Source organism: Phyllopteryx taeniolatus, chromosome 13 (assembly GCF_024500385.1).
Source record: "Phyllopteryx taeniolatus isolate TA_2022b chromosome 13, UOR_Ptae_1.2, whole genome shotgun sequence".
Classification (NCBI taxonomy): Eukaryota; Metazoa; Chordata; class Actinopteri; order Syngnathiformes; family Syngnathidae; genus Phyllopteryx; species Phyllopteryx taeniolatus.
The window spans coordinates 14,241,686-14,267,897 of NC_084514.1; the positions used below are offsets into that span (position 1 = coordinate 14,241,686).

At 41.0% G+C, this 26,212-nt stretch overlaps 1 protein-coding gene and 1 long non-coding RNA gene across 5 annotated transcripts; one reads left to right on the forward strand and one right to left on the reverse strand.

Moving 5' to 3' along the window:
* Positions 1-821: 821 nt before the first annotated feature.
* LOC133488062 (uncharacterized) lies at positions 822-21,388 on the reverse strand. Of its 3 annotated transcripts, none has more exons than XR_009791548.1 (5): positions 21,262-21,388; positions 20,322-20,790; positions 20,180-20,239; positions 1,877-1,952; positions 822-1,073 (listed from the first exon to the last, which is right to left on the reverse strand). It is a non-coding gene; the product is annotated as an uncharacterized LOC133488062 (long non-coding RNA). The 3 variants fall into 3 exon arrangements; XR_009791547.1 differs by having other exon boundaries at positions 21,143-21,264; XR_009791546.1 differs by lacking the exon at positions 21,262-21,388 and adding an exon at positions 18,279-18,526 and having other exon boundaries at positions 20,322-21,065.
* Positions 21,389-21,462: 74 nt separating this feature from the next.
* Positions 21,463-24,468, forward strand: pax1a (paired box 1a). 2 transcript variants are annotated; one of them, XM_061795488.1, is made up of 5 exons: positions 21,464-21,739; positions 22,085-22,717; positions 23,210-23,343; positions 23,476-23,689; positions 24,156-24,468. In XM_061795488.1, exons 1-5 carry the CDS (start codon positions 21,736-21,738, stop codon positions 24,248-24,250), a joined length of 1,080 nt encoding a protein of 359 aa, XP_061651472.1. In that variant the 5' UTR covers positions 21,464-21,735; the 3' UTR covers positions 24,251-24,468. The 2 variants fall into 2 exon arrangements, with proteins under 2 accessions (XP_061651471.1, XP_061651472.1); XM_061795487.1 differs by having other exon boundaries at positions 21,463-22,717.
* Positions 24,469-26,212: the final 1,744 nt, after the last annotated feature.

Sequence of the window (26,212 nt, forward strand, 5' to 3'; positions counted from 1 at the left end):
CTCTGTCAATTGACTGCCTGTTGTCGTACTAGAGCGGAGACAAATTCCTTGTGTGTTTTTGGGACACACTTGGCAAATAAAGAGGATTCTGATTCTGATTCTGATGAAACTCATCCAACTACGCCTTTGTGGACTTTGATTTGTGCAATGGGCCATAGTCATGCTCAAACCACCAATGGCTGTCCCAAGATTGCAACCATCCAAAATGTTGGAGAATTAAGATTCAGAGAGAACAAACGAACGAAATGATTATTTCTCATTCATGTTATGTGTACGTCTGTCGTGTTATCTAGCGACAATTTACACAATGTTGTTCTGGCAGTACGTGGTAAATGGTGAGCTCAGTGATGGCAAAAACAGAAAGCTGTTAGTCTCTCCCACGAAGGCTGCACCATCACCTGGCAAGGCCAAACAGGCTGAATAGAGGTGCTGATGTCATTGCAGAGTTGGTATTGATTGACCGGAGGCCAGCAAAGGCCAACGCAATTAAGGGAAAGAAAACATACAGCATTAAAGACTGCGTAAATAAAGAGACACTGCAGTAGGGCAGCACAAAGGCCAGTCCAGGGCCATTCAGACGCCCCTTGTTCACCATCGCCTGAGGTCTTCTACGAGAACTGAGTTTCTGGGTGGGAGGCCTGCGTACGGACAGTTCGACACGGGTAAATAAATACAATGCACGTCGTTTGTGCATACATTATGTCCTCGTTCACGTCGTCAGAACGGAAATCAAAACAGCCTTTAACAACACAGAAAACATAGTAAAACGTTTTCCATAGTAAAAAATTCGGTTCCGGATAAACTCTGCAGTCAAACAGTGCTCACACAGTAATGCATCATTTTGAAATGATCAAAATGTTTTTTATGGATGCAAGTTATCCTTCCAAAGATGTGGACACAAATGATGTGTGTGGCGTTACGCTTTAGATATCAAGGTGGCATAGAAAAAGGCAAGATTGTTTTTGCTCATTCATTTCCCATTATGGGTGGGTGGTTGAGGGATGAGGTCATAGCGTGTTGCTAGGCTGTGTACGGGAGGTCAGGCAATCACGGATGGGCTACATCTCGAGGATCTGTTGAGAAAAAGAACCTGTGTTTTTACAAGCCTCTCATTGGTTTGCTTTGCCATTTGTATCACTCTCTTATCTCATCTCCCAGTGACTCACCTGCGAGAAATTCCTTGAACAAAAACTTAACACGAGACATGCGGACAATAAGGAGAAACATTTATTTTGTTAAACCACATTTATTTTTGTATACATAATGCCAAGAATGGTTTAGGATGGCGCTTCACTGTGCACAAACTTGAGGCAATGGCAGGTTGGCAAGGTTGTTTTTTTTTTTTTGCTCGAGGATTCAGATATGAGCAAAACTTTAATCAAATCCATGGCGCTAATTGGGCAACAAAGTGGCAATAGCTTAAAAAGTTCTCTTTATTTATTGGTTCATTTTTTATTGAACAAAATTAAAAATTAAAATTAAACATACAGCAGCTCACATTAAAAGGACAATATGCAGTTTTAAAACTGCTAGCAATATTTGAATGTAGCCTCATTTCAGTCCCCGCCCCCGCTGCCTCGCGTCTCTGCCCAAAGAAATGCCCCCAGCTCACTAAACTTGGACAACAAAACGGAACCAGGAAGAGCCTGGTTCGTTGCGCTTGCCCGGCCGTCTCAGTGAACCTCGGTCGGCTACGAGTGCGTCAAAAGCCTGCTGGAATTGGCCTGGGGGAAGGGACCCCTGTGTCCCTTGAGCCTACGGCCGCCTTAGAGTGCACCTCGGAGTTGACCGCTAGCACGCAACATTATTTGCATTTGTATTACTATTTCTTTGAATATGCAATTGTTTACAAATATAGGAGAGGCGTTTAACTTACCTGATGATTCGGTGAGAACGGTGACGTGGTGTACATCACGGTTGGTTTTCCAAGCTCAGCCATGTAGCAGTCCGACCTTTATGGAGCCAAGGCACATATTTTACAGATGAAAAATCTCACGGCACACCAACAAACAAAAATGTCACAAAAAGTGGATACATTAATTACTGTATTTGCTTCCTGCCATCTAATAGAAGACCATTCATTTGTTCTGTCTGTCACTATGCCTCACTGGCGTTAGTAGATGAATAAAGATACATTATTTCTTAGAAATGAATAGTTTTTCGATGAATTCAGTCAAATTTGATCATTTTCCACGGCACACTCATGTGCCCCCGGCACACTGGTTGGGAACCACATATGACTGTTATACAGTAAATCTTTACCCATTGATTTGAAGTTGAGAGCTGTTCAATTTCTTCTTTATACATTTTGTTACCAACTAGACTTAAATAATTTGGCCAAGAAACATTTGTGACAGGCTGCGTGTGTCTCCGCAAGCCTCCTTGTGCGCGGTGGGTGTGTGCAAATGATTGACAGACTCTTCGGTCATGCCTCCAGTCACCACCCTCTCTGATTCGCTATTCTTGTAGAAATAATAATAAAAAATGTATTCTTGTATAAAAATCCGCCTCACAGTTCTCGCCTGTGTGGAGTTTGCATGTTCTCCCCGTGCCTGGGTGGGTTTTCTCCGGGTACTCCGGTTTCCTCCCACTTTCCCAAAAACATGCATGGTAGGTTGTTTGACGACTCTAAATTGCCAGCAGGTGTGAATGTGAGTGCGAATGGTTGTTTGTTTCTATGTGCCCTGCGATTGGCTGGCGACCAGTTCGGGGTGTACCCCGCCTCTCGCCCGAAGATAGCTGGAATAGGCTTCAGCACACCCGCGACCTTAGTGAGGATAAGCGGTACGGAAAATGGATGGATGGATGGGGCCAGAGAGGGATCATTTTTCAAATATTGAAAGTTTCTCTTGCGTACTTGGTGTCACTGTGAATATTTCTAAAAGGGATAGCATTTCATGTGGTGTTAAATGAGAGCTTACTTTTGAGTCAAGTTATTATTGTGTGCAAAAAAAAAAAAAAAGTAGAGAAAGCTTGTTGAAGAATGAAAGCCCTAACTCCTACCAGTATGAATGGCAGTGGAGCTAAATGTATTTGCATGGTCCTAATTGGTGCTTTAAGCAATATGCCTTCATAAGCGTGAGGTCTATGTCAATCTGTGTTAAAGGACATGCTCATAAAGAACAACAGACTGTTCAAGTCCTTTGTTGATGCAGCTCTCCTAAAGAGAGACGGTCACTTATTCTGATGGGCTTCATCTCACCATCCTCTGACCCTTCAATATCTACATTAAAGCAAAAACAATAAGCTCCGTTTCATGTGTGCTCCAGGTATCAACACGGACGTCAGATAATTCGCTTCCCTCCCCGTGCACTCGTGACCGTTAAATGAAGGCCATATTGTCTGTCCTCATTTACGTTTCCTCATCAGTGATGCACTTTTATCATTCTAATTTAGGCTTGAAAAACGGGATGGATGAGGGTGGCGCCCTTGCACTCCAGGCACGTTTCCCTGCAGAACAAAAAGGAGGTCTACACTTCTCAAGTGGTCTGTACATGTCTGTCTTACAAGCCACCTGATGATCCAGGCAGTCATTGGAAAACAAACAAAATTGTGATTTAAAAAAAATCATTTAAACTGCCTTTAGAGCACTGTGCAAGTATTTGTTTTTGTTTCATCAAGGCTTTAATGACCATATATAATAGACTGTACTTTACATACATTAGAATGAAACCAAAAACTTGGTTTCATTCTAATGTATGAAAAGTACAGTCTATTATATGTGGTCATTAAAGCCTTGATGAAACAAAAAAATATTGAAAAAAAATAAACAACTCTGATCCCCCTTTACACTACTCTTATATTTGTCACATACCTTTCTATATGTACACTATGCATGCTGTCATATGAATCTCAGAAACATGTTTTTCCCCATTCTTTGGCTCAGTAACCAAAACAGGTCCCAGATCAGTCTGAACTGGTTGCCAAAAGTCATTATAAAAGTCGAGAAGCCATTTATTGATCATCAAGCATGTTCTTAATAATTGATTTCATTGTATTTGAAGCTGTAATGGCAATACCTCGTACATTGGAGGAACCATATTTCTAATTTGGATCTTGAATTGAGCTAAAAAATAAAAGAAGGAAACCATGAACTATTATGATACTACTCTTCTTATGCTTATAAACTACTCTACGAAGCACACAGTTGAAGCTAAAGCAAGTCAAGAACCTGCCTCAATTTACAGCATCTCAAATGGAATGGCAGCCTCGTCATTTCCAGCAAGACATTCACATTTCCCTACATAATAACGGCGCGGGATGTCTTCAACTCTCAGCAACATAAAACAGTCGTTAACTCAAAAAGGGTTGAATGGGTGTTATATGACATGTTATGGGTTCAAATTGCTGCAATTGCATCCAAACATGAACAGAGATGATGCCGGAGACTCATGGGAGAACACAATGGTGTCGAAAATAGGGCCATTAGTAGTGTAATGGTTGGCAGATCTTTTTTTGAATGGGTTTAGAAACCTCAAATGAGATTCTGCATCACTTTATTTCATAAACGAATAAACAAAAAAAGAAAACAAACAAATCAATAAATACATATTTTGTGGATCTCGCATGGGATATATCCACCTTTGACACAGAATCACGTCACCCTGGGTTTGACCAGCGGTACGTCCAGGGTCCGAAAATTTGCTCCGATTGACAGATGTGGAAGATTAGTGGATTGACTGATGGATGTCAAAGTAAAAAAAAAAAAAAAAAAGAAAAGAAAAATAATAATCATAATAAAATACACAATAGAGAATGTATCATGAAATCAAATGAAATGCGGTGACATTCCGAAACGGAGCTTAACAAGTCAGGGTTCAATTTGAAGAAAAAGGCCACTTCAAGTGTGGCTCAGCCTGCAGAGATATCGGGCAATATTCCCAGACATCTCTCTACAATAAATATATTTTTAATTTGTGCTCTTTTATTAACCAGCAAAATCACTTCAAAATGAATAGCACATTATCAAGTCTTCTAGTGGCTCTTACTAGTCTTTATCACGAGTTTGTATCACTGTGCAATTCATCTCCAGCAATTCTTCACACTAAATATGTTTTATATGAGGCTTCATTTATCATAGTCTGTCAGCTCTTAGCCGTATCATTATTCAGTCTAGAGTTATAAATTGGAATCATTAAACGGTTTTTCATATAATCTGATGCAATAACTGCTCACCCTTTATTGGCTTGTGAAAAGAAAATAGTAAATACAATTGTCTGTCAAGATCTTCGGAGATAGCCGTCTCTCTCGGGCTGGAATGAAATTAGGCCGGGCGCGGAGACAGGATCAATGTCAGCACATTTGTTCGACTTTCGTGGTGGAGGGGACGGGTGGAGCGGATGAAGGATGGGAAGAAAAAGGAGTCGGCACCGCTGAACCCCATGAGCGATGTGGGCCTTGCTGTCACTGATTTTTCTTCCTGTTTTATGGTGTCACATTAATCAGAGGTGTCTTTACAACTTCTTGGTGCAGTTCTGTGCAGATGCGCAATGGTCATGTTGCATTCGCCGCTCAGCTAAACGTAGCTCTCGCAATTTCTTTTGAATTTTTGAAATCACATTCTTATTGAAGGTCTCCACGAGAAAAGTGAGCCAATACAAGAGATGTATAAACTATACATAGCTCAGTTTTTGCCCCCCCCCCCCCACTGGTGTTGAACATTGTAGTGCATTGTAGTGAGAAGTGTTTCTCATATTTGACCCATCTCATGTAGCTAAATCGGACAATCAACACATGTAAACGTGAGAAACCCTCCCCCGCGGGCTGTATGATGCAAACTACAATGATTAATGCACACACTTTTCAAGTAAAACCTCTCTGGGCAGTGTGGAAACTGGTGCGTTTTTCAAACATAAAGATATAATACCTCATGAGATGGTGCAGGTACATGTAATGTTGCGACTAGTCAGTGTATTATACAAACATGGGCAAAATTGTTCGTACATTGAGGTTAATGGTCATTGAAATAACTTGAAACTGAGGAAAGTCACATTAAATAAACATTTACTGAAAATGAACTCATGAAAATAAGGCATTGCTTTGCGATTGTTTTTATTTCAGACAAACCTCGGCTGGAAAGACCTTAAAATACTATTAAATAATACATTTTGTTGCGTTCTGGCAAATTACAGGGACCATTGTGTCGTTCTGTCTTAATTGGAAGAGGACCAACAACTTTTTACTTTAAAAGTAACAAATGGGCTCCCAAAAAAAGTGTGTTTTATGTTCATCATTTGGAAGAAGTACAAATGACTTGGGAGCCACGAATGAGCTTGTACAAAAAAAAAAAGATTTTTAAAAAACTGACAAAGTTACCACATCATGACAAACCATCCGAAAATGTCTGCAGTGTTCAGTCAGCATATTCCCAACCGGCTGATTCTGGTGAGGGCGATGACGTGCCCTCTGACCTTCACTGGTGTAGACTGACACCTGCTGACCATTTAGAGAGGCAATACAGCGCAGAGTTCCAAAAAACAAAACCTGACTATTGTCCCATGCGGACATCAACTTCTGCGAGCCTATACTGCCATCTGCTGGATGACTTCGATGTATTTTTTCTTTTTTCTTTTTTACAACACTCTCGGGTTCATTTCTCACAGAAATTCAATACAAAATGCTGTACCAAAAAGGAAATGACAAAGATTTGACTTGAATAACAAATCAATATTCTTCTTCTTCTTCTTCAACAATATGTATTAATGGTTGTGGTTGCCGTTTACAATGATGTGGAACATGCGTGGCATCGTACAAAAGGATTCCGATATTTTGGGCCTCTCATCATATGTATCCGAACAATATAGCAAAAATGTTAAACGCAAGGAAGTAGAACAGTTCTACACCAGTGCAAAGCGCTGTGCTGCACAACCGCAACACAAGTGACAAAAGAACATTTTCAATGTTTTTCAACTCTCTGACAGCGTCAATCAAAAGTGAGTGTTATTGCATTTTTCCTGTCAAGGCTTGCGTTTAGACCCACATGACATTCATTTGATTTTCCTTTTCTCACCTGAGAACTTGCACTGCTTTTTTTCCTGGAGAAAAATACAATTGGTGACTTCCGTTTTAGGCCTGTTGATGGCGTGTTTGTACCAGACACTAAGAAGCATAAGTGAGACTGCATCAGTGTGCTTAGTACTTACTATTGCTATGATGCACAATTTTAGCCTTTTTTCCCCCCCCCCATCAGGTACTTCCTTGGCCTGTTCCTCTGTTTTGCATCCTTCTTCAACTACTCCATTTCTATTGTAATTCGAAGTTGCGTAGAACTGCACTACATTACACTAAGAGCTGTTTGTAATATTTTGCCCTCGAACGAAGAAAAATAAATGAGAGGGGGAAAAAAAAACTATTAGAAACATCACTGTACTGCAAAGCAAATAATAAAGATACCATACTTTGGTGGAAGTCAATAACAGTACTGGCGGATTTCTGCTGTTAAGCTATATTCCAAATGACGCCAGTGTACAGGTTATGAATATTTATTCACCAGCGACCCATATTTCCACCTGCATACTGAACATGTTTACATGTAAACGTCTCCGAAAGGGATTTGGCTCAGGTACCCACCTCGTTCTGATATTTGGGCTGCAGAGTGCACTCGTTGTCCCCCGTTGTTGTTACACTTACATACGGTATATAAATGTGTCTCCTTAACTGACAGATACGGTAGTGTTGTGCAATCTTTTTTTTTTTTTTTTTTTTTTTTCTAACAGCAGCCCTTTAAATATAGCAAAACAATAACCAAGAAAGACAAATAAAGGAGGATTGCACAACAAATACAAAATGACAGCAGTGTGTGTGGTGCATGATGCACTGGAGAAGCCATTTAATTGGAGTCAGCATCTGGATAAAGGTGTAGGATTTCTTTTCATTTTTGTTTCAACAATGAAACATCCCCGTAATCCAAAAATGGGACCGCCCATCAACCATTTTTGTAACAGCTTGGACTTGGTGGGTGCCATTAAGTGTCATTCGGTTCCATAGGGTTATCATTTTTTTTAACTTTTGGAACGAAAAGCATATTTGAACCTGAAAAATGCGTCAAATTAAAAAAAAAACAAATTCATAAATACGTATAACTTGTTGGTCTGTTCTGAGTCTGTAGTGAAGCAATTCTTACATTTTGATGTTTGCAACTTGTATGTAAGAGCTTCCTTCGAGGAGCTGAGCACGAGCTGCAGAGGTGACAAACAGTTCCTCCACATCAGTCAAGAGCCTCACTCAATCCCACAAACATATTGCTGACAAATAACGTTGCTACAGTTTGGACTCCGAAAGAAGTTGCACATTCAAGTTGGAATCGTAACACGAGAGGTTGGGTGAACTGGGAAACTGAAATTAGTGATTCATATTCGTGTGCAATTCATGGTAAGAGGTCAACAAATATTTGAGCAATTGTGCTTCAATGATTAATACTCCATTAATGCATAGATATGATCACTGTATGTAATATTCTGTACGGTTTTTCAGGGTTACTATTTCCTTACAAAATCGTAATGACACGCATTACAAATGAAAAGATAATCCCTAAACTGACTAAGGCCTATTTGACACCAGCTTTTCGCCAGCAAATGTCGTGAAAATCGTCCAGTCACTGTCTAATCTGCTGTGATTGAGGCAACTAATCCTCGGCTCATTTCTTAATGATGATGGCATGACTAACAAACTACGCGTTCCCAATCACCCGTGACCTCTCGTCTCGCCAGGCAGGCTGATTCTGCAGACTTGTCAACACTTTGCACCACCTTGTTGATGCTATCGCGGTGTCAGCATTCTCCCTACTGAGAACTTGATATGACCCACAGTGCTAAAAGGTGAAGAACAAAAAGTGATTCATTGGTCCACATCCAGAGAAGCGATTTGAAATTCCCACAAAAAGTCAGATGTCCTAATTTTCTTTAGAAATGGTGTCACATTGTGTACTCCTCATCTCAATCACAGATGATATTACATTTTAAAATAGGTCCAAACATGTTTTGTTATCGTCTCCAATCTTGAAGGTAGACGGATGTGTAAGTGCAGAAAAGAAAACTATTAACAGTAGCCCATCAAACCTGTCCTCCAAGACTTGCTAGTACTTGTCTGGGTTCAAGTTCAGCAAAGTAGAAAGAGGGTTGAGCGGCTTAGTATGCGTCATCGCAAAGGCGAGCAGACGGTCGCATGTAGATTCTTAACTTAAACTCGAACCTTTTGGCAGCAGGTTTTGGCTAATAAAATCTTCTTTCAAATCTTCAAATTCAATATTTTCAGTGAGACAGTTCACATCAGCGCTCGCCAACCTTTTGGGAACTGAGAGCTACTCCTCGGCTACTGATTATTGCAAAGGACTAGCAGTACGGCTGAAATTAAACATTTGCTTAAATGACCTTCAATTCTGCGTTATTATTAATATTGAAGTATATTCATCTATGTGAAGACTGATCCTGTTCCTAACTTCTCATAAATATGTATCAGCAATTTAGCAAGGTAGGAAACAGATAAATATCAATATGCAAAACTTGATTTCTCTAAATTGACATTTCCAAATGATCACTCCTACAACATTCCTAGGAAATCACAATGTACTATTTTTAGAACAGGCCCCTGGGCACCATGTTGGTGACCCCCTGGTTTACGCAGTGCTGCTGAAAGAATAAGCACACACACGGCAGCCTCTTGTGCTAACACTCAGTGACACAGCACCTGATTGATGAGCATTATTGAAATCATATTCAGCATTGGTGAGATAATACCAACTATGTCATACTTAATCATTTTTCTCGAAAAACAAAATCTATTGACAGTATATGTACATTTGACATAAAAGACATTTTAAAGAGGAGACACTTCCCATACCCAACTAGTCACATCCTTACACTTACACAACTATTTTCTAAACGTAAATTAACACTCCGGCTTGGTTGCCATAGACACCAAAATAACATCAAGTCAAAGCACACAGCAAGCTCACTTATGGAAAAAGAAGCATACAGAAGAAATATGTGTTGCGCTGAGATGTGGAGGGGCTTTCAATGTGAAATGTGAAATGTAGACTTGAAGTATTGTACAGCATTTGCTGTACAATCATCGCAGCTTAAAGGGAATCACATCACAGACATGAATTGTTCGTTTGACAACACGTAGATAATATGTTGGACACGTCGGCAGAAACGCAAAGATGAGCTCCTGATAGTTTTGTAGAATTTCGCCTTCATTTAAAAAAAAAACAAAAACAAAAAAAAAAGAGTTTAGTAAATTCAAAGTAAAGGCCAACAAAAGTCACTCAATGGGAACATCCATGACTGTCAGTTTTAATTTTGTCAATATGTGCACACGGACATGAACATAAACACAATCTCTCGATAAAGTCAAATATATAATATCATATATATATATATATGTAACATAACATCCAATGCCTTTGGGAATCTTTCTTTGAAAGAAACGACACATATTTCAAAATGAACCAATGTTAAGCAGAACAAAATAAAACTGCCTGCATGAAGACACAGGCCCATATTTGGATTGCCCTCGTTCTAGAGTATGTTAGTCATGAAAATTTGATCAAGTTTGTCCTTAGCCTCCTCGCCTTGTGTGATTTTCTTAATCTTATTGCTTTTATATTTGCAGAATATTGTGGATCAGCTGATAACCTGGATTTAATAACCTGGAATGCTAATTTTGTGTCATTATTGTTAAATATCAGCTCTGTGAATTTCTACTTTGGGGACATCCTCGCTTTCCCTTTGTTGCTCCCTCTAAATGTTCTGATCCAATAAAGATTGTAATTGTTTCATTGTCTTGGGCATGAGCTCCGGGACAGGATTTTGGAACTTGCATTTGTGTTCTCACTTAAAGGGAACGCCATCACTTTTCGTTTTGGAGCAAAACACGTTAAAACCTCCACAGAGTAAGCCATCATACTGAGGATAGTTGATTTTCTTTTTTTAATATACCCTCTATTTACCCTTGCTTAACCTCTCCTTGACATTTTATAACACTCCAAGCCTTGAAGGAAGTTGCCAGGACCCATATTTACCTGTAGGCTTTATATGGGCCTGCAGGGAAATCAGTCAATGGCATTGAGATCTTTTAGTTTGTTTGTTCGGAAAAATAACACCGTCGCACAGGGCGGGGCTCCACCAATATCTTCATCTTCAGTTATGATAGCAAAGCTCACAATGCTTTCAATCTTATCGGTGAATTAAATTAGCCTCTGTGTTTTTGGTAGCTTCCATTGCATTGCATTGCATTTCATCCTTGGCTTGGTTCATACATACCATGGGCACTAGAGGGCATTTGCCACCTAAGCTTAATACGTTTATCAGGGTACTGAATTTGAACATGATGCTGCAGCAGATATTATTTATGCTACCAATGGCAGCTCATAATGACTAACTTAATGAGTTAGAATAATTCTCGAAGAACTCTGTCTCTTTAAGAAAAAGAAAAAAATCTCGTCATCTGGTTATTATTCTCAACATTCCATTTGATTTCTGTTGCAAAACAAAAGCTGCTGCATTGCGCAGTGCCCCGGAACAAATATTGTGAAAGCTAAAAGCTGACACGAGGCAAGCTGACACTTGCCAAAATAACATGAAAAATATAAAAAGAATTCATATATAAATAAGAAACAATAACTATTAACACTATTTCAGTATTTATTTATCAGTGAAAATCTGGCATTTTACACATTCATAAAAACTGAAGGACAAAATAAAATAAAATGATAATTTCAAAGGAAAATTGTTTAGTAGACAAGAGCCAAGACAAGTCCATCCATTCATTCATTTTCCGTACTGCTTATCCTCACCCGGCGTGCTGGAGCCTATCCCAGCCGACCATGAGCAAGGGGCCCGCGGGGTACACCCTGAACTGGTCGCCAGCCAATCGCAGCGCCGAGAAAAGTACTTTCGAATCATCAGAAATACAATTTCATAAAAGACATTCAAATGCAACCTGGCTTGTCTAACAAGTGGCTGCCTTATACACACACACACGAATGGGCAGTTATCATCTGCCTCATGCAACTGGTGCCCCCAACCACTGACATCTTACTTTGTCTCAGAAAGTGAGGATACAATATCAGAGAGAGAAGAACACGGTCTGTTTTCATATCCTTGCACTAAAACAAAAGATTAAATGAGGTTGGTTATACTTACACAGAATACATTTTTGTGCAAAAGCATATATTTTTCTAACACGTATTCTCCTTTTCAAAAGACCTTTATTGCAGTTTTTTTTAAAAATGGTGATTCGTCTTCGTTATACAGTATCTATTACACACTAGTGATTCCTTACCACTGTGCACATTTGCGTGCTGTGAAATATTATTCGGTGTGCCGTGGGAAATTATCCAATTTCACTCAATTGGCCCAGGCGTTGTTATCCATTGACGACAAATAATGTATTTTTCTTCATCTATCTATGCCAGCGACATAAAGTGACAGACAGAACAATTCAATGCGAGATGGCAGAAGGTACAACAAACCTGCGTAGCCGCCTGCTGCCGTTCATGCAACAGAATAATCGCATCGTGTTCCAGTAAACTGACCCAGAATTCCATAAATTGAGACCAAATCGTCATTATTTCAGTGTACGGTAGCTGTACTTTCTGTTTGGTGGTGTGCGTGAAAATTTGCTAATGTAAAACACGGACCTTGGAAAACAAAATTGTGTATATTAATATATATTGTTTGTTTGTTTCTGTTTGTTTTCTCGCTTTTAAGCTTTCAGTTTGACCTTAGCTCACTTCCCCTCTTCTTTTCTGTCAATTGTGATGGCACACAACGTATTTTATTTCGTCCTTGTGCATCGATTTAAATGAGCAACAGTGGCTGTAAAAACAATAGCCAATGCATGTCAAAAAAATACACTACATACGTGATGGCTGCGCGAATGAAGGAAGCCGTCACCCTGGGGGGTGTTGGGGGGGTTGTCTGCCTGGGAATACGGGCAAGCATCGAGGGGCTTTTTCTTGGCCTGCAAGTCCGGGCTTGGTTGCAGACCCGCCTGTCCCAACTCAGTGCAAACATGTCGGACATTTCACCACCGGGATGAGTGAGCTCAGCTCCCATATTGGAGAGTGAACTGATCTTTACCTCGCGCTGACTGTCAGCTTGAAATGTGCCCAACATGTCAAATGTATTCAAGCTGCTTCATTAGTTCCTAAAAGGCATGAACTCCTTCTTGTTAAATGCCGGGATGCCGATGAGAGAAATGGGGCATTCCTGAAATATGCGCTCACCGAAAAATAAATAGACATTTTTCATGAGCTGAAAGGCAATGTGTCCACATTTTACCAAAAAATAACCATGTGGGCTGAGGTTCTGACATCAGTCAGCTACACGTTCACTTAAAGGTCCGTTCACAGGTGTCGCCTTGTTGAATGTGGACTTCAGAACAGCATTACAATTCACAGAGGGCAGACATAGGGTGAATTAAACCATCAGCACCGGGACAAACAAGTGTCCATTATGCGGACGTTGGACTCCGCTTATGCAGCTTTCGGCAGAATACCTCCATGACAGGCGACCACAAGCAGGAATACATAGTGTATGTGATTCAGGACGGCCTGAAAGCACGGCTATTGCGGGAATATACACAGGACACCCAAAACAAACCCACTTCTTGGCCTAACTGGCGAGCACACAAGGGTAGAAATAAAGGAGTGTATTTATGACCATGTGGTTCAGTCAGGCCATAGTAGTGATCAAGTACAAGGCTAGATCTCTGAGCGCCACCAGCAGGGAACGCGTGATATCTACGGTGTGGTTTTGTGAATTAGGAAATCCATTATAAGTACAAACGTACTGGGATGCCTGGCTGTTACACCGAGTGGAAATAATGAAGGGAACAAATGTAGAGTTGGTCTTAGACGAGTGTGAACATTTTTGTCCCATCATCCAGGCGTTTGGGGCAAGTGACTGGAACCTGAGAGAGGGCCTGTTTTGGGTCATGCCAAATGTTTCGGATGGTTCAAGTTCTTTGACAGCAAGCACATCCAAGCAAGCTTTTCATGGGCCTTGCGTTGTGTCCTGTACCGTGGTACAGTCGACGTGGTACAGAAAACGGTCTCCCCCAAACCCACCTTCCCACAACGTTGAAATCATAGAATTGTCCCCCCCAAAAAAAATCTCGTTATAGTGCAAAAAGACGATTCAGTTGAAATAAGGGCACTAGTTGGATCCCTGATCAATGAATTCATGAGTGACCTCCATTGACACCGACTCCAGTTTCAACATTGATAAATACTACAGGACTTGGAAAAAGTAGAAAATCTTAAAACGGATTGTGAGAGAGCAGAATTGAGTTGATTTCTTTTTGAACACACACACACACACACACAAAATAAAATAAATACTATTTGGCAACCAACCCGAGAGGTCTGCACACACACTTCTCCTGTGTGGCGACATTCATTTTCTTCTCTAAATTTCTTCTTTGAGGAGGTCTCACTGACTGATTTCAGCCTAGTTTTGAGAAGAAGACACACGGTTTCCATAAGGCGATTAATCTTAAAAGGAGCAGCTGTCAGGGCAAATACAATATCCCTAGTCCTGACATAAAGAAGGCCTGTCCAAGTCCTTGATTTCTAGTTTGGTGGAAAACAATATCACGCTGTCTCGGGTAGGAGGCCTTGAATAGCCCTCTCCAAACTTCTCGATAATGAATCCAGCATTCTTACACTTACAGGCACGGCAGTACATAAGAATTGCAACAATTTATGACACACAATTCGACCTCTCACCTTCCGGGGGATAAGTGAATGTAAGGCTCTTCGTTAGATGTGTCAAAGCTGAATCTGAATTGTGAAACAAACTGACGGTGGAGTAAAATTTCACCTGAAGGACAGCACAACGCGGAAATGAGGCCAAAAAGGTACTGAACTGAAAGTCAGACGTTAACGTTAAACATCAGAGCAGACATGTGAGAGGACGATTCCGTACAAGGCTTATGTCAACAACCATGTGTGACCCACGGTTTTTAAGTCCGTGGCCGATAGCCAGGCAGAGCAAGCATGAATCGGCAGCAGCTGGAAGATGAAGTCTGAAGTGCTCCCAAAGTAATTAGGCTCCTCTGCTAATTGACAACAGACGAGCCCAGCGAAGTTGCACAAGCTAACAACAGCCAAGTGCAGAGGTATCCAGATGTGCATGTGGCTGGCATTTGACTTCAACCAACTGAATGCACCGTTGAATGACCACAAACTGCAAAAACTTGATACAGCCAGTATGATAACACAAGCGCCCGTTCTCAGGAGAATTTAGTCCAAACGTAATGCACTGTGCGTAAGTCACGGAATGCAGACATATATTGGGTTTTCAAGAAAAATCTTGCTTAGCTTTGTTAAGAATCCATCAAATGCATTGTGCTAGTCGGGGTGATTCATGATCGGTGGTTTGGTGGTGCAGTGCTCGTACCCAGACGAGATAAATCGAACTCTTTTGTACATTTTCATGCAATTTGATTCCCATATTTATGAAAGAGAAGCGTAACACTTTCTGCGACGAAACCATCAAATCCGATAAAGGTTATGGAAATGTTGAGCCACGACAGAGGAGGAATGGATTGGATTGGTAGATCCAACATATTGTAACCCTGCTAATTTGTAACATTTGTAAAACGTAAGTTGGAGTTATTTCATATCAATAACGTGAACAGAAATGTACTTTTGTGAATACTTGAATATGAATATATAAAGCTTCTTTTTGCTCTTCTCTCATTGTCCTGTAGGCGTTGCAATGATGTCAGTTAGCTTAGCAGTGGCGCCTTGGCTTTGATATTAGCACAAACGCTGGCTTCTCTCATTCCAATTGAAACAGACGACAGTGGCGTTGCGTCTGACAACCTGAAACATTTCTGAGCTCGTGAAAACGTCAGCGAACGCCTAGACCTAACAACATAAACACTGAGCTATGACTAAATGCAGAAAAATAAGGAATTCTAATGATAATAGGGTGTTGGTATTGAGTGGTAGAAGTTAAGAAATGTTCCAGCGTATTTTCTGGTTGAAGCCAGGGAATTACACCGCAACTGTATATGCGTATTAGTCCGTGCCGGTAGCGTGCTCGGAGGCCAGTTGGGGAGCGGTTGGAGGGATTGGGTGGAACAAACCATTTTTGTTCCATGGGGGGTTGATGCACTTTTCTTACTAAAATATTCGATTTCAACCAAGTATTGTATGGTTATACAATTTCTCGCTTATTTAAAAAGGGCATGCAGTAAGAAAATCATTAAATAATAAGAATGGAATTACAAGTGGAATCATTGTCAAATGTGTCTACTTTCTTGGGTGTCAGCGTGGGGAACAAAAGTAGTCAAATTTGTAGGGCTTCATATTTTTTGTAAAATCTTACTAAATTCCGCTGGGAACAGCAGATGAATTGTTAGCTGCAGTTTTCAAATCAAGTTTGGGTGTTTTTTCATCTGCCACGTGGAGACAAGAGGGTTGAGCTGTAAAAAAAAAAAAAAAAAAAGTGCCATTATCTTGATCCACCACGTAGCTGCCCGCCACACCCTAAAACCCACCCCGCTTAATCGTAGATCGCACTCTAAACAGAACCACATTTTGCAAAACAAATATCATAAAGAGTTTAAAATGTATAGGACATTTCACACAGTTGCATGACTTATTGCAATTATTAATGATGCAAGGGAATGGACATAGCACATGATAGTTTGGAATCTAAAATCAAAAAATAAGAGAAGCACTTATCAGATATGGCAAATATATGCAATGCAAATCACTTTTAACCAACTCATGTGACTCGAGATAGATTGGCTTAGATAAACTGTAATGTGTAAATCTAAATAAATATACATGCACTGCAGAAAATCTGGGGGGGAGAATATGCCTCGTCAGTCACACAAAAGTCCAGTCCTCGGTCCATATTTGAACTTAGATTTTGATTTGGATTGTCATGTCTCATTATAACGGGAAAAAGGCAAGAAACAAGCAATTGAACGTATCGGCTGAACACTGACAAAGCACACATGCACATCAACAATATTTAACTTTCTTACACTGTAAAAGGATGCAACAAACACATCACACTACCACTGGAGCAGCCCAATATAATAGAACTCATGACACTATTCTTATGATCAACCTTTTATGACTTCAGTAATCAATGAATTCGTTGAACCTTCATTTATTTGGGTCAGGCCATTGAGAACAGATTCTCATTTGCAAAAGATTGTAAAAATTAAAAGGATTAACATTGTACTATTTTCTAATAATGGCTCTTGAATGAGAAGCACTACCACTCAATAATAATACCAAATAGAAGTCTTACAAGTAGGGCTACAAGAACATTTGCAAGTAATTCAATATTATTTCATTGAATGAATGACTATTATCAAAGTAAAATAGCCTATTTTAAAACCCTGGATAAGTATAACCTTTTTGTTGCATGATATTTTAAGCACAGAAATCTCCGTCAGCAGCTGCACTCATGTTGCGATGCTTGTGTTTTGAAAACAAAACAAAACAACACAACAACACAAAAGAATAGAATTCTTGACTAAATACTCATGAAGTTATTCATCCGTCTCTTGGTTGCTATCTTTGTTTGCTCTGAAGAAAAATGCCAACAGTACTGTTCTGGACAACTGTGACAATTACTGCCCTAACCAGATTGGAAGCATACTGGAAGTGTTGTGGTAGTGCAAGTTCTCCTTTATCTGTTCGTGTTCGGGATAGCACATCTAAAAAAAACAAATGGGGAAAGCGCACCTGTTCTTCCTTCACTTTTGCAGTGAAGTTGACAACAAATGTTCACGTCACTTTTACTCTGAAATCTATGATGCAGAGCAGCCTGTCAAATGTTAAAGGGGGGAAATCAACAGAAATGAGCAAAAGAAAATATTACTATTGTGCTGGTACATTTCCACTTAAATCAAAGCCAGATTTGTCCCTAAGCACTTCAGTAACACAAGTAACCTTTCCATGAGGGAAAGCAACTGAAGGCTAAACACAATGAAACTGTCCTTGAGTTAATGACGCACAAGGAAAAGCAAGCTGGACACTTGAAAAAAAATGGTCATGGCATGAACAGGAAACCTGAAGGCAACGCATGCAGTAAGTTGCGTTCAAGTAAACGCCATTCACTTCAATAAGGGAAAACACACGCAGAGACGAGTCTGCACCTCTCAAACAAACCAGCACTTTTCTGCCTTAATAAACTGCACCAAAAAAAAACAAAAAACAAAAAACAAAACAAACAAAACAAAGTCCTGCATTGTGTAAACAGCGCTGATGAATCTGCTTGGATGTACGTAACAATTCGACTTACTGTATGCTGGGAACACGAAGACATACGAGACGTGTTTACTGAAGGTCACAAGCAATTACTCAGCCTGGTAAAAGCTGCCATGCGTCACATGGCACCGCTGCACGCCCTCATTAGGCGTGTTCGATGCTGCCCATGCTGAGTGGCTCTTGAGCCTATAAAAGAAGCCAGCTTGCTGTCCTCCATTTTAGCACGAGCTCGCCAGCAGGCGCGCAACCAAAGCACCTCGAATACGTAAGGGCCAAACTGTACTGTAATAGAGGAGGGGGGGAGGGGGGAGTCCACATTATTGCACGCACGCAATAATGAGCAAATATTAGTTGACGCTGCATTTGGAAATGTGACGCTGTTTTATCGGTTTGGAGTCACATTTAAAAAAAAATAAAAAAAAATAAAAATGTCATTCTTGGACAAATGTCATTTCAAGAGTCAATGTTTGTATGTAAACACAGCACCCGGATTAAAAAAAAAACACGCGCGCACACACACACACACACACACAAAATAAAACACAATTTTAAGAGTATTTAAAGACAAAGTAGACTTGAGGAAGCGATTCCTTATAGATGATACTCTAAACCAACAGCAATATTTACTGAAGGGGGGTTTCGGAGGGATGGGGGAGTCGTTGCACCTTGCTGGTGTCAGGTTGACCTCAACTTTATTCAGCCAGCATTTCTTTTTTTTTAAATTAAAAATCATTATCCTTTCTACGCAAAGAAATAGCCTCACATAACAAACGGATATTCAAATTCAAACGTAACATTTGGATCAATACGTAAAACGTAATTTAATGGTTGCCTAGCCCTCCGCTAAAATCATTCAATCAATATCGAAGGTAAGCCGTTCAATGAATAGTGAACAGTTTTTATTTATTTTTTTAATTGTTTGGGTCTTCTGATTCATTAAAATATTACTGACAAAATTCATCTGTGCAAAATACCACATAATACATGATAAAACACTTCAACTAGGTTTTAGTAAACTGCTGTGACGTCCACGGATTCAGTTTAAAATGAAACATGAAGTTGTGTTGTCTTTTTTATTTATTTATTTTTTTGGGACGGTGGACGAGGGCTGAATTGTTTTCATGCACTTAAATTGGTAAGTTATATATTTGGAATCCTAAAGCCTGTGCAGAACCGTTCCCTATTCTTCTGGAGTTTCGAATAATTGTACATTGCATTTTGAAAATTCAAACATTCCGCCGTTAAATTGCAAAAGACCGAATTCACACGTTACGGATCTTCTAAACGTAGCGAGCTTGAAGTATGTACCTGTCAAATGGCCATCTACTTATTTATGGAATCTTTTTTTTATTCTGTATATGCTACCAAGAATATCCGAATTATGCGTTCATGTCACTGAAACCGCGCAAAAACACAAACACTAATAAAAACTAAAGTAGCTCCAACACGTCACATAATTCGAATGTTATTTATTTGTTAATCCGGTCGTCTATTAAATATTTATGACCGGAATTAAAGAAATAAAAACAAAGCACAAATATAGATGGCAATAATCTACACAATTAAAAGATATCATTGCAAGATGAATTTAGATCTGAAAACATTAAAATGAGAATACTAGTAGAAATGCGAATACTTTTATTCATAAAAGTTGCCAAAATGATATCATAGTAATTAACAATAAAAGATAAAATCGGTATATGTTAAAATGTGTTCTTATTTATAATAAATATGTAGGTTTATTTCTATATATATGTTTTAAAATAAATCCACACGCACAATCTCAGTTTAATAATAAAGAAAATATACCTCTATACTTGTCGTATATGTATGTATATGTATATATGTATATATATATATATATATATATATATATATATATATATATATATATATATATATATAAATGTTTTGAACATGCAAGCAGGTACCGACCTGAACGCAGCCGGAGAACGCAAACCCATACAGTTCTTCCGATGTCCAGATGGGGGAGTCCTGCATGACAACGAGATCAAGAGAACCCAACTTCAGACGCGGTCGACTCACGGCGAGGAGGATTTCGTTCACGAAGACGCACCGTGCTGTCTCCCTCTCCGGAAACTGCTGCGCAAGCAGCATTCGTGCAATTCAATTACCTCACCGAAATCTTAATCACACTCTCCCTCCTCTGACTCAAACGGCTTCCATGTGCATGATGAGGATGAGGAGGAGGATGATGATGATGAAGTGGTATCTACCCCGAGATGGGGCTGGGGTGCTCTTGTGTACGAGAGGGCGTAAAGACGCTGCCCCTTGTCACCTTTAGGTCGACAATTTGGTTTTACAAGACGCCTTTTTTTTGTTTTTTTTTACGAGCGTATAAACGATTGCCTTGCACGGGAAGGCCCGCAAACATTCTGTGACAATGCGCGTCTGTGAAATCCGATGTTCTGGCTTTTTTAAAAAAACAAAAACAAAAAAAAAAACATTTTTTTTTTACCTATCGTAAACTCTACAGCCTTGCGCCTTTGCACTCATTCTGCACAGTCAGCAGGTCGACTCATTATCTGCAGAATAAAACAAACAAACAAACAAACAAAAAAAATAAGTACACGAACATGTATTTGGAACTAATAATCAACTTCGTGAAAACATCCGATAAATCATTGCACATGCAATTTGTGAAAGGGTTTAAGAAAAAAAATCACTCAAATATTTGACTGTATTGATAATGCCTCAATCCGAAACAGGCAACGCAAAAATAATAGCAGCTAATAGTTCCGTTGTAAACATCTCCCATGAAATGTATACTTTCTACAAGCAGTGTTCATAAATTGTGTTATTGATGAAATTTGAACAATTACAATTTTAGAACACTTTAAAAAAAAAAAAAGATTCTGTCGAAATCGCATGTCATACATGTTGTTGCTGTTGCTGTTGTTGTTGTTGTTGTTGTTGTTGCTGTTTTTCTGCAATAAGTTTGCGGGCCCCGTCATTGCTGTGCAGATGGTGTGCATGTACATGCTTGAAGTTCTTACCAGGAGGCTGCATGTTGGATGAAACGTTTCCCCTTTCTGCCACTTCCCCTATGCAAAATCCTCCAGGAGGCTGCACGGCTGCGACCGGATGAGGTTTCGTATTGGCTGAGAGCTTCGCACAGCTGCGGCCGACCAATGAAAGTCAAGCACAACCTCTGCGTCGAACGGCAAAGATTGACGTGGAGAGGACGCGTCAAATTAATTCCAGCAAAGTCCGGACTCCCCGGGATAACTTCAATTTGCTTTTATCGGATGAAGATCACTTTTCGCGGCCACCTTTATTGCGCGCGCTGAAAAGAAGAAGATCGCGCGCCGCAGCTGCAGGGAGGCATTGAAGTGGATTATTATTTTTGGGTTTTATTATTGTTGTTGTTGTTGTTGTTGTTGTTGTTGTTGTTGTTCCACTCCATTCACTCGGGCACCATCTGAAGAGGGCTCGTGTATTTGCAAACATTACGGGACGCGAAGAGGCAAATGGGTAAGGCTGCATCTTACTTACTGTGCGCGTCATTAGTTTGGAGTTCACAAAGTAGCAATTCCTCGCCGTGCGCAGGAGCTATGCCAACGTTGCTTCGGATGTCTAATTGTGAAATGGTGAAATGACAGCAAGATTACGTCGCGAGTGGAAATGTTTCAGGAACGCCATTTTTAACGAGCGAGACAGTTGGAGGTGGTGTAAAATCAGTGCCCTCGCCGCACTGTTGTCGCATGTTTTCTGACTGCAACTAATTTGCAGTCGAAAGGATGTGGCTTGCAATTCGTTGCTCAAGTGCCCTGTGCCTGTGTGTGCGTGCGTGCGTGCGTGCGTGCGTGCGTGGAGCAGAGCAAACCTACGGAGAGGTCAACCAACTGGGCGGCGTGTTCGTCAACGGAAGACCCCTGCCCAACGCCATTCGGCTGAGAATAGTGGAGCTGGCCCAGCTGGGGATCAGACCCTGCGACATCAGCCGGCAGCTGCGCGTCTCGCACGGCTGCGTCAGCAAGATCCTGGCGCGGTACAACGAGACCGGCTCCATTTTACCGGGCGCCATCGGCGGGAGCAAGCCTCGCGTCACGACGCCCAACGTGGTGAAAAACATCAGGGAATACAAACAGAACGACCCCGGGATCTTCGCGTGGGAGATCCGAGACAGACTCTTAGCGGACGGGGTCTGCGATAAGTACAACGTGCCCTCGGTGAGCTCCATCAGCAGGATTTTACGCAACAAGATCGGGAATCTGTCCCAGCCCAACCAGTACGAGGGCGGCAAGCAAGCCCCCGCGCAGGCCGGCCTCCCTTACAACCACATTTACCCTTACTCCTACTCCAACGCCATGTCCCCCGCCGCCGCCGCCAAAATGGGCTCGGCTCCCGGGGTTCCGGTGACGGCGGCACATGTCAGCATCGCCAGGGCCTGGCCCTCCGCGCACACCGTCAGCAACATCCTCGGGATTCGAGCCTTCATGGACCCCGCAGGTGAGCGAACCATGCTTGGAGTCCCCCCCCCCCCCCCCCCCTCGCCAGCAAAATCCCCTCTAATCCCCCGACCCATCATTACGGACCTTTTCTCTTGACCTTTGAAGTCCATTCGTTTTTCTTACGCTTTTAAAATGGATACATTCGCTTCGGAAAATGCCCGAGCCTTTCAAGAATACCAATAATTCACGTCAAGTGCGTTTTGGACGATGCGTAGAATGCAGCATTAGGCCGTGGCTTCTCAATTCATCATCGCTTATGAGTTGTCATTTAAAATGTTGAACTGATTTTTTTTTCAAACCAACAATAATGAATATTTTTTTTAGAATATGAAACCGACAGAATTAAGCGTCGTTGAGAAATGGATTTATGATCTACGTGATTCTAAAGATAAAACATTCGAAAGAATGGAAACGTCGCCTTTCGCTTTTTTTTTTTTTGTTTGTTAGGTGAAATGACTCTATTTTTCCTTTTTCATTTTTTTGTAATCAGCCCTTGCTGGGACAGAGGGATATCCGACCAAAATGGAGGAGTGGGGCAGCGTCAATAGAGCAGCTTTCCCCGCAGCTCACTCGGTCAACGGCATCGACAAATCAGCCATTGATGCTGACATCAAATACGCACAGGTAACAACCATTTTTTGCCCCCCCCCCCCCCCCCTTTGTACTATTTGAGTGCATGTATTAAAAATGCTATTAGAGCAGATCGGGGCTTTGAATCTGTACATCATTAGTTACCCTTGCGTGCACGTTCCACAGCCCTCCTCCACACTGTCCAGCTATGTCTCGGCGTGTGCGTACTCCCCGACAAACCAGTACGGCGTGTACAGCGGCCCAGCGGGCGGCTACGTGGCCCCGGGTCACCACCACTGGCAGCCGCAGAGCCCGGCCCTGTCCCACCCGGGGAGCGGGATGAGCATGCACGCGGGGGAGATCCACTCTCCCATGGCCTTCAAGCACCACTCCCGAGAAGGTACATTCGTGTAAAATGGAACACGACGTGTTCCATTTTAGCAACAAGATCCCCGATGCTTCCCAGTCACGTGTCAATTATCCGGTCAGAAGGCGAGCGCACTCGTCGGCCAATTTATTTTCGGCACATGCACACGTCATATCGAATTGTGCCTTCACGAAGATCCTAAATCTTACTTTTGATTGAGCTCACCAGAAAGATATTTAGTCATTGAATTCGATGTTTGCAATGTTGTAGAATATATACGCACCATACAAAAACATCAATATAAATATGATGTACAGCCTTAAAATAATCTTCTGTACAATCCAAACTGATCATGAATGTCTCATAACTATACTTTTACATGTAAAGCACGTCATATTATATCCATACTATATTCCACAGAGGCTATGTGTTTGATATTAACCTATACAGAATAATACGTTGATCAACAAAACATGACCTATCGTCATTTTTATTTCAGGAGAAAGAAAACCTCCCAGTCCGCTGAGCAAGCAGCAGCAGCATGAAGACTTGAACTGTGTGCATGGACTCAGTCTCCCTACCTCGTCATCATAACCGGGACTTTTAGCCGCGGCTTCCCTTCCTAAGCAGACTTAACTGAACTCATTTCAACTCCAGTAAGTGTGAAGCCAATCAAACACGGGCCTCTCTTCGCGTTGTGGATGCAGTCGAGCCTAAACAGGCGTTCAGGCCTTATGAATGTAAACTTGCATGGATGCAGCGGTGCTCCCCAAAATACAAATATTTTGTCATTAAAAAAAATATATAAGTTCTGCATGTCCAATTTGTCATTGGGGGGGGGGGGGGAAGCTGTTAAATGTGTCTTCATTTGTGCCCTCAACTCCATCCAGCAGTAATGAAAAATGTCTAAATGTTGAATATTTGCCAAAGCTTTAATTACATATCTATTTTTATAATTTCATTTAATATTAAAAACTATCCCCCCAAAAATCGAATTGCCCTGTGTTTTTGCAGCTGATATTATTTTAAGATCAATTAAACATAGGGAGAATCTGGTAATTCTTTTCAGAATTTGGGCTCTGAACCATTTTCTGGCAGCAGCCATTCATTGTTTTTATTGGACTGTTTTCCAGCAGGTCTTGCACTTCTCAACTGCTAATGGCCTGCAGATTTCACCTAAACCTAGACTATGAGTCGGACCTGATTTGAGAGTTTCCTGGAATTATAATATTTGCCGGTCATTATTTGGGTGCTTAGCTGGACGAGCGCTCAGGTGTAACCACCCCACCTTCCCAGAGCGTTGTGCACAGCCTCGGCGCCTCCACTGATGTTATCTGTCTTGTAATGAAAGCTGCCATGATGGGAATCTCAGGGCTTATGGCGCAAGTTGGTTGATGGTGTGTCGCTACAGCAAATACAACCGATGTGCTCACATGAAGCCTCGTGGACTTCCAGAATATAAGCATTTCCCCCATAAATAGGATTCAACTCGATGCTTGCTCTGTGGTCTTCTCTAAGCTTTTTTAATAGACTCCCTCAACATTTATGAGGGCTTTGTTGTCTGATGTCACGGCAAAGTTATGCTTCTTTCTATTTGCCTATGTGATTCGTTGTGGAGTGAACAGACTTTTTTAGTGCATTTAAAATGGTTTTGAAATGGCTGAAAATGTTTGATGGAAGCTGTGTTTTATTTTCCAGAGCATTCATGTGTATTAAGATGACAGATTCAGTTGAAAGGTCAGCTGCTTAACTGCGACTAAAACACACCCTTAAACTGGAAGCCAGTACTGTGCTTGCTCGCGTTTTTGACTTTCAGGTGACCCTCATACCTGAATTGAGGTGTTGGCCTTCTCTTCTGCAAACAAACATGCCTGATTGTGAATTAAAGCGCCACTGTGTGGTCAGGAAAGAATGTGGTTGGTCAACTCATCGTCACTGTCGTCATCTTTCTTGTGAAATAAATCCTAATGATGTTAGAAGTAATATCGAAACATTTTTCAAGCAGTGAAGAGCTTGATTGTGATTGTGTTGTTGTAAATATCCCAAATATACACAAAGTTGTCCTTTGGCGGTCTATTGGGAAATGATTTCAGAATTTTGTCTTAATATATATTTGTCATGTGTATATCAAATCTGATTTGTGGCAGCATGGTGGACGAGTGGTTAGCAGGTCTTCCTCTGAGTGCTCCCGGTTGGTGTCTGGACTCAGCTCCTCCTTGGTGCCGTTTGCACTTTCTCCCTGTGTTTGCGTTGGTTTCCTGCATGTAGTTCAGCTTCCTTGCGTGTTCCAAAAACATCCGTGTGTGTTTCATTGAAGACTCCGAATTGTATATGTGAATAATGGTCATTTGCCTATGTGTGCCCTACGATTGACTGGCAACCAGTCCATTGTGCATCCTTCCTCTGGCCTAGCTCACTTGCGACCCTAATGAGGGCACGACCTGTATAGACAATGCATGCATGGATATAAAATGTATTGACTGTATAATCTCCCAAAACACACACACACGCACACACACACACACACACACACATTCTTATTATTATTATTATTAT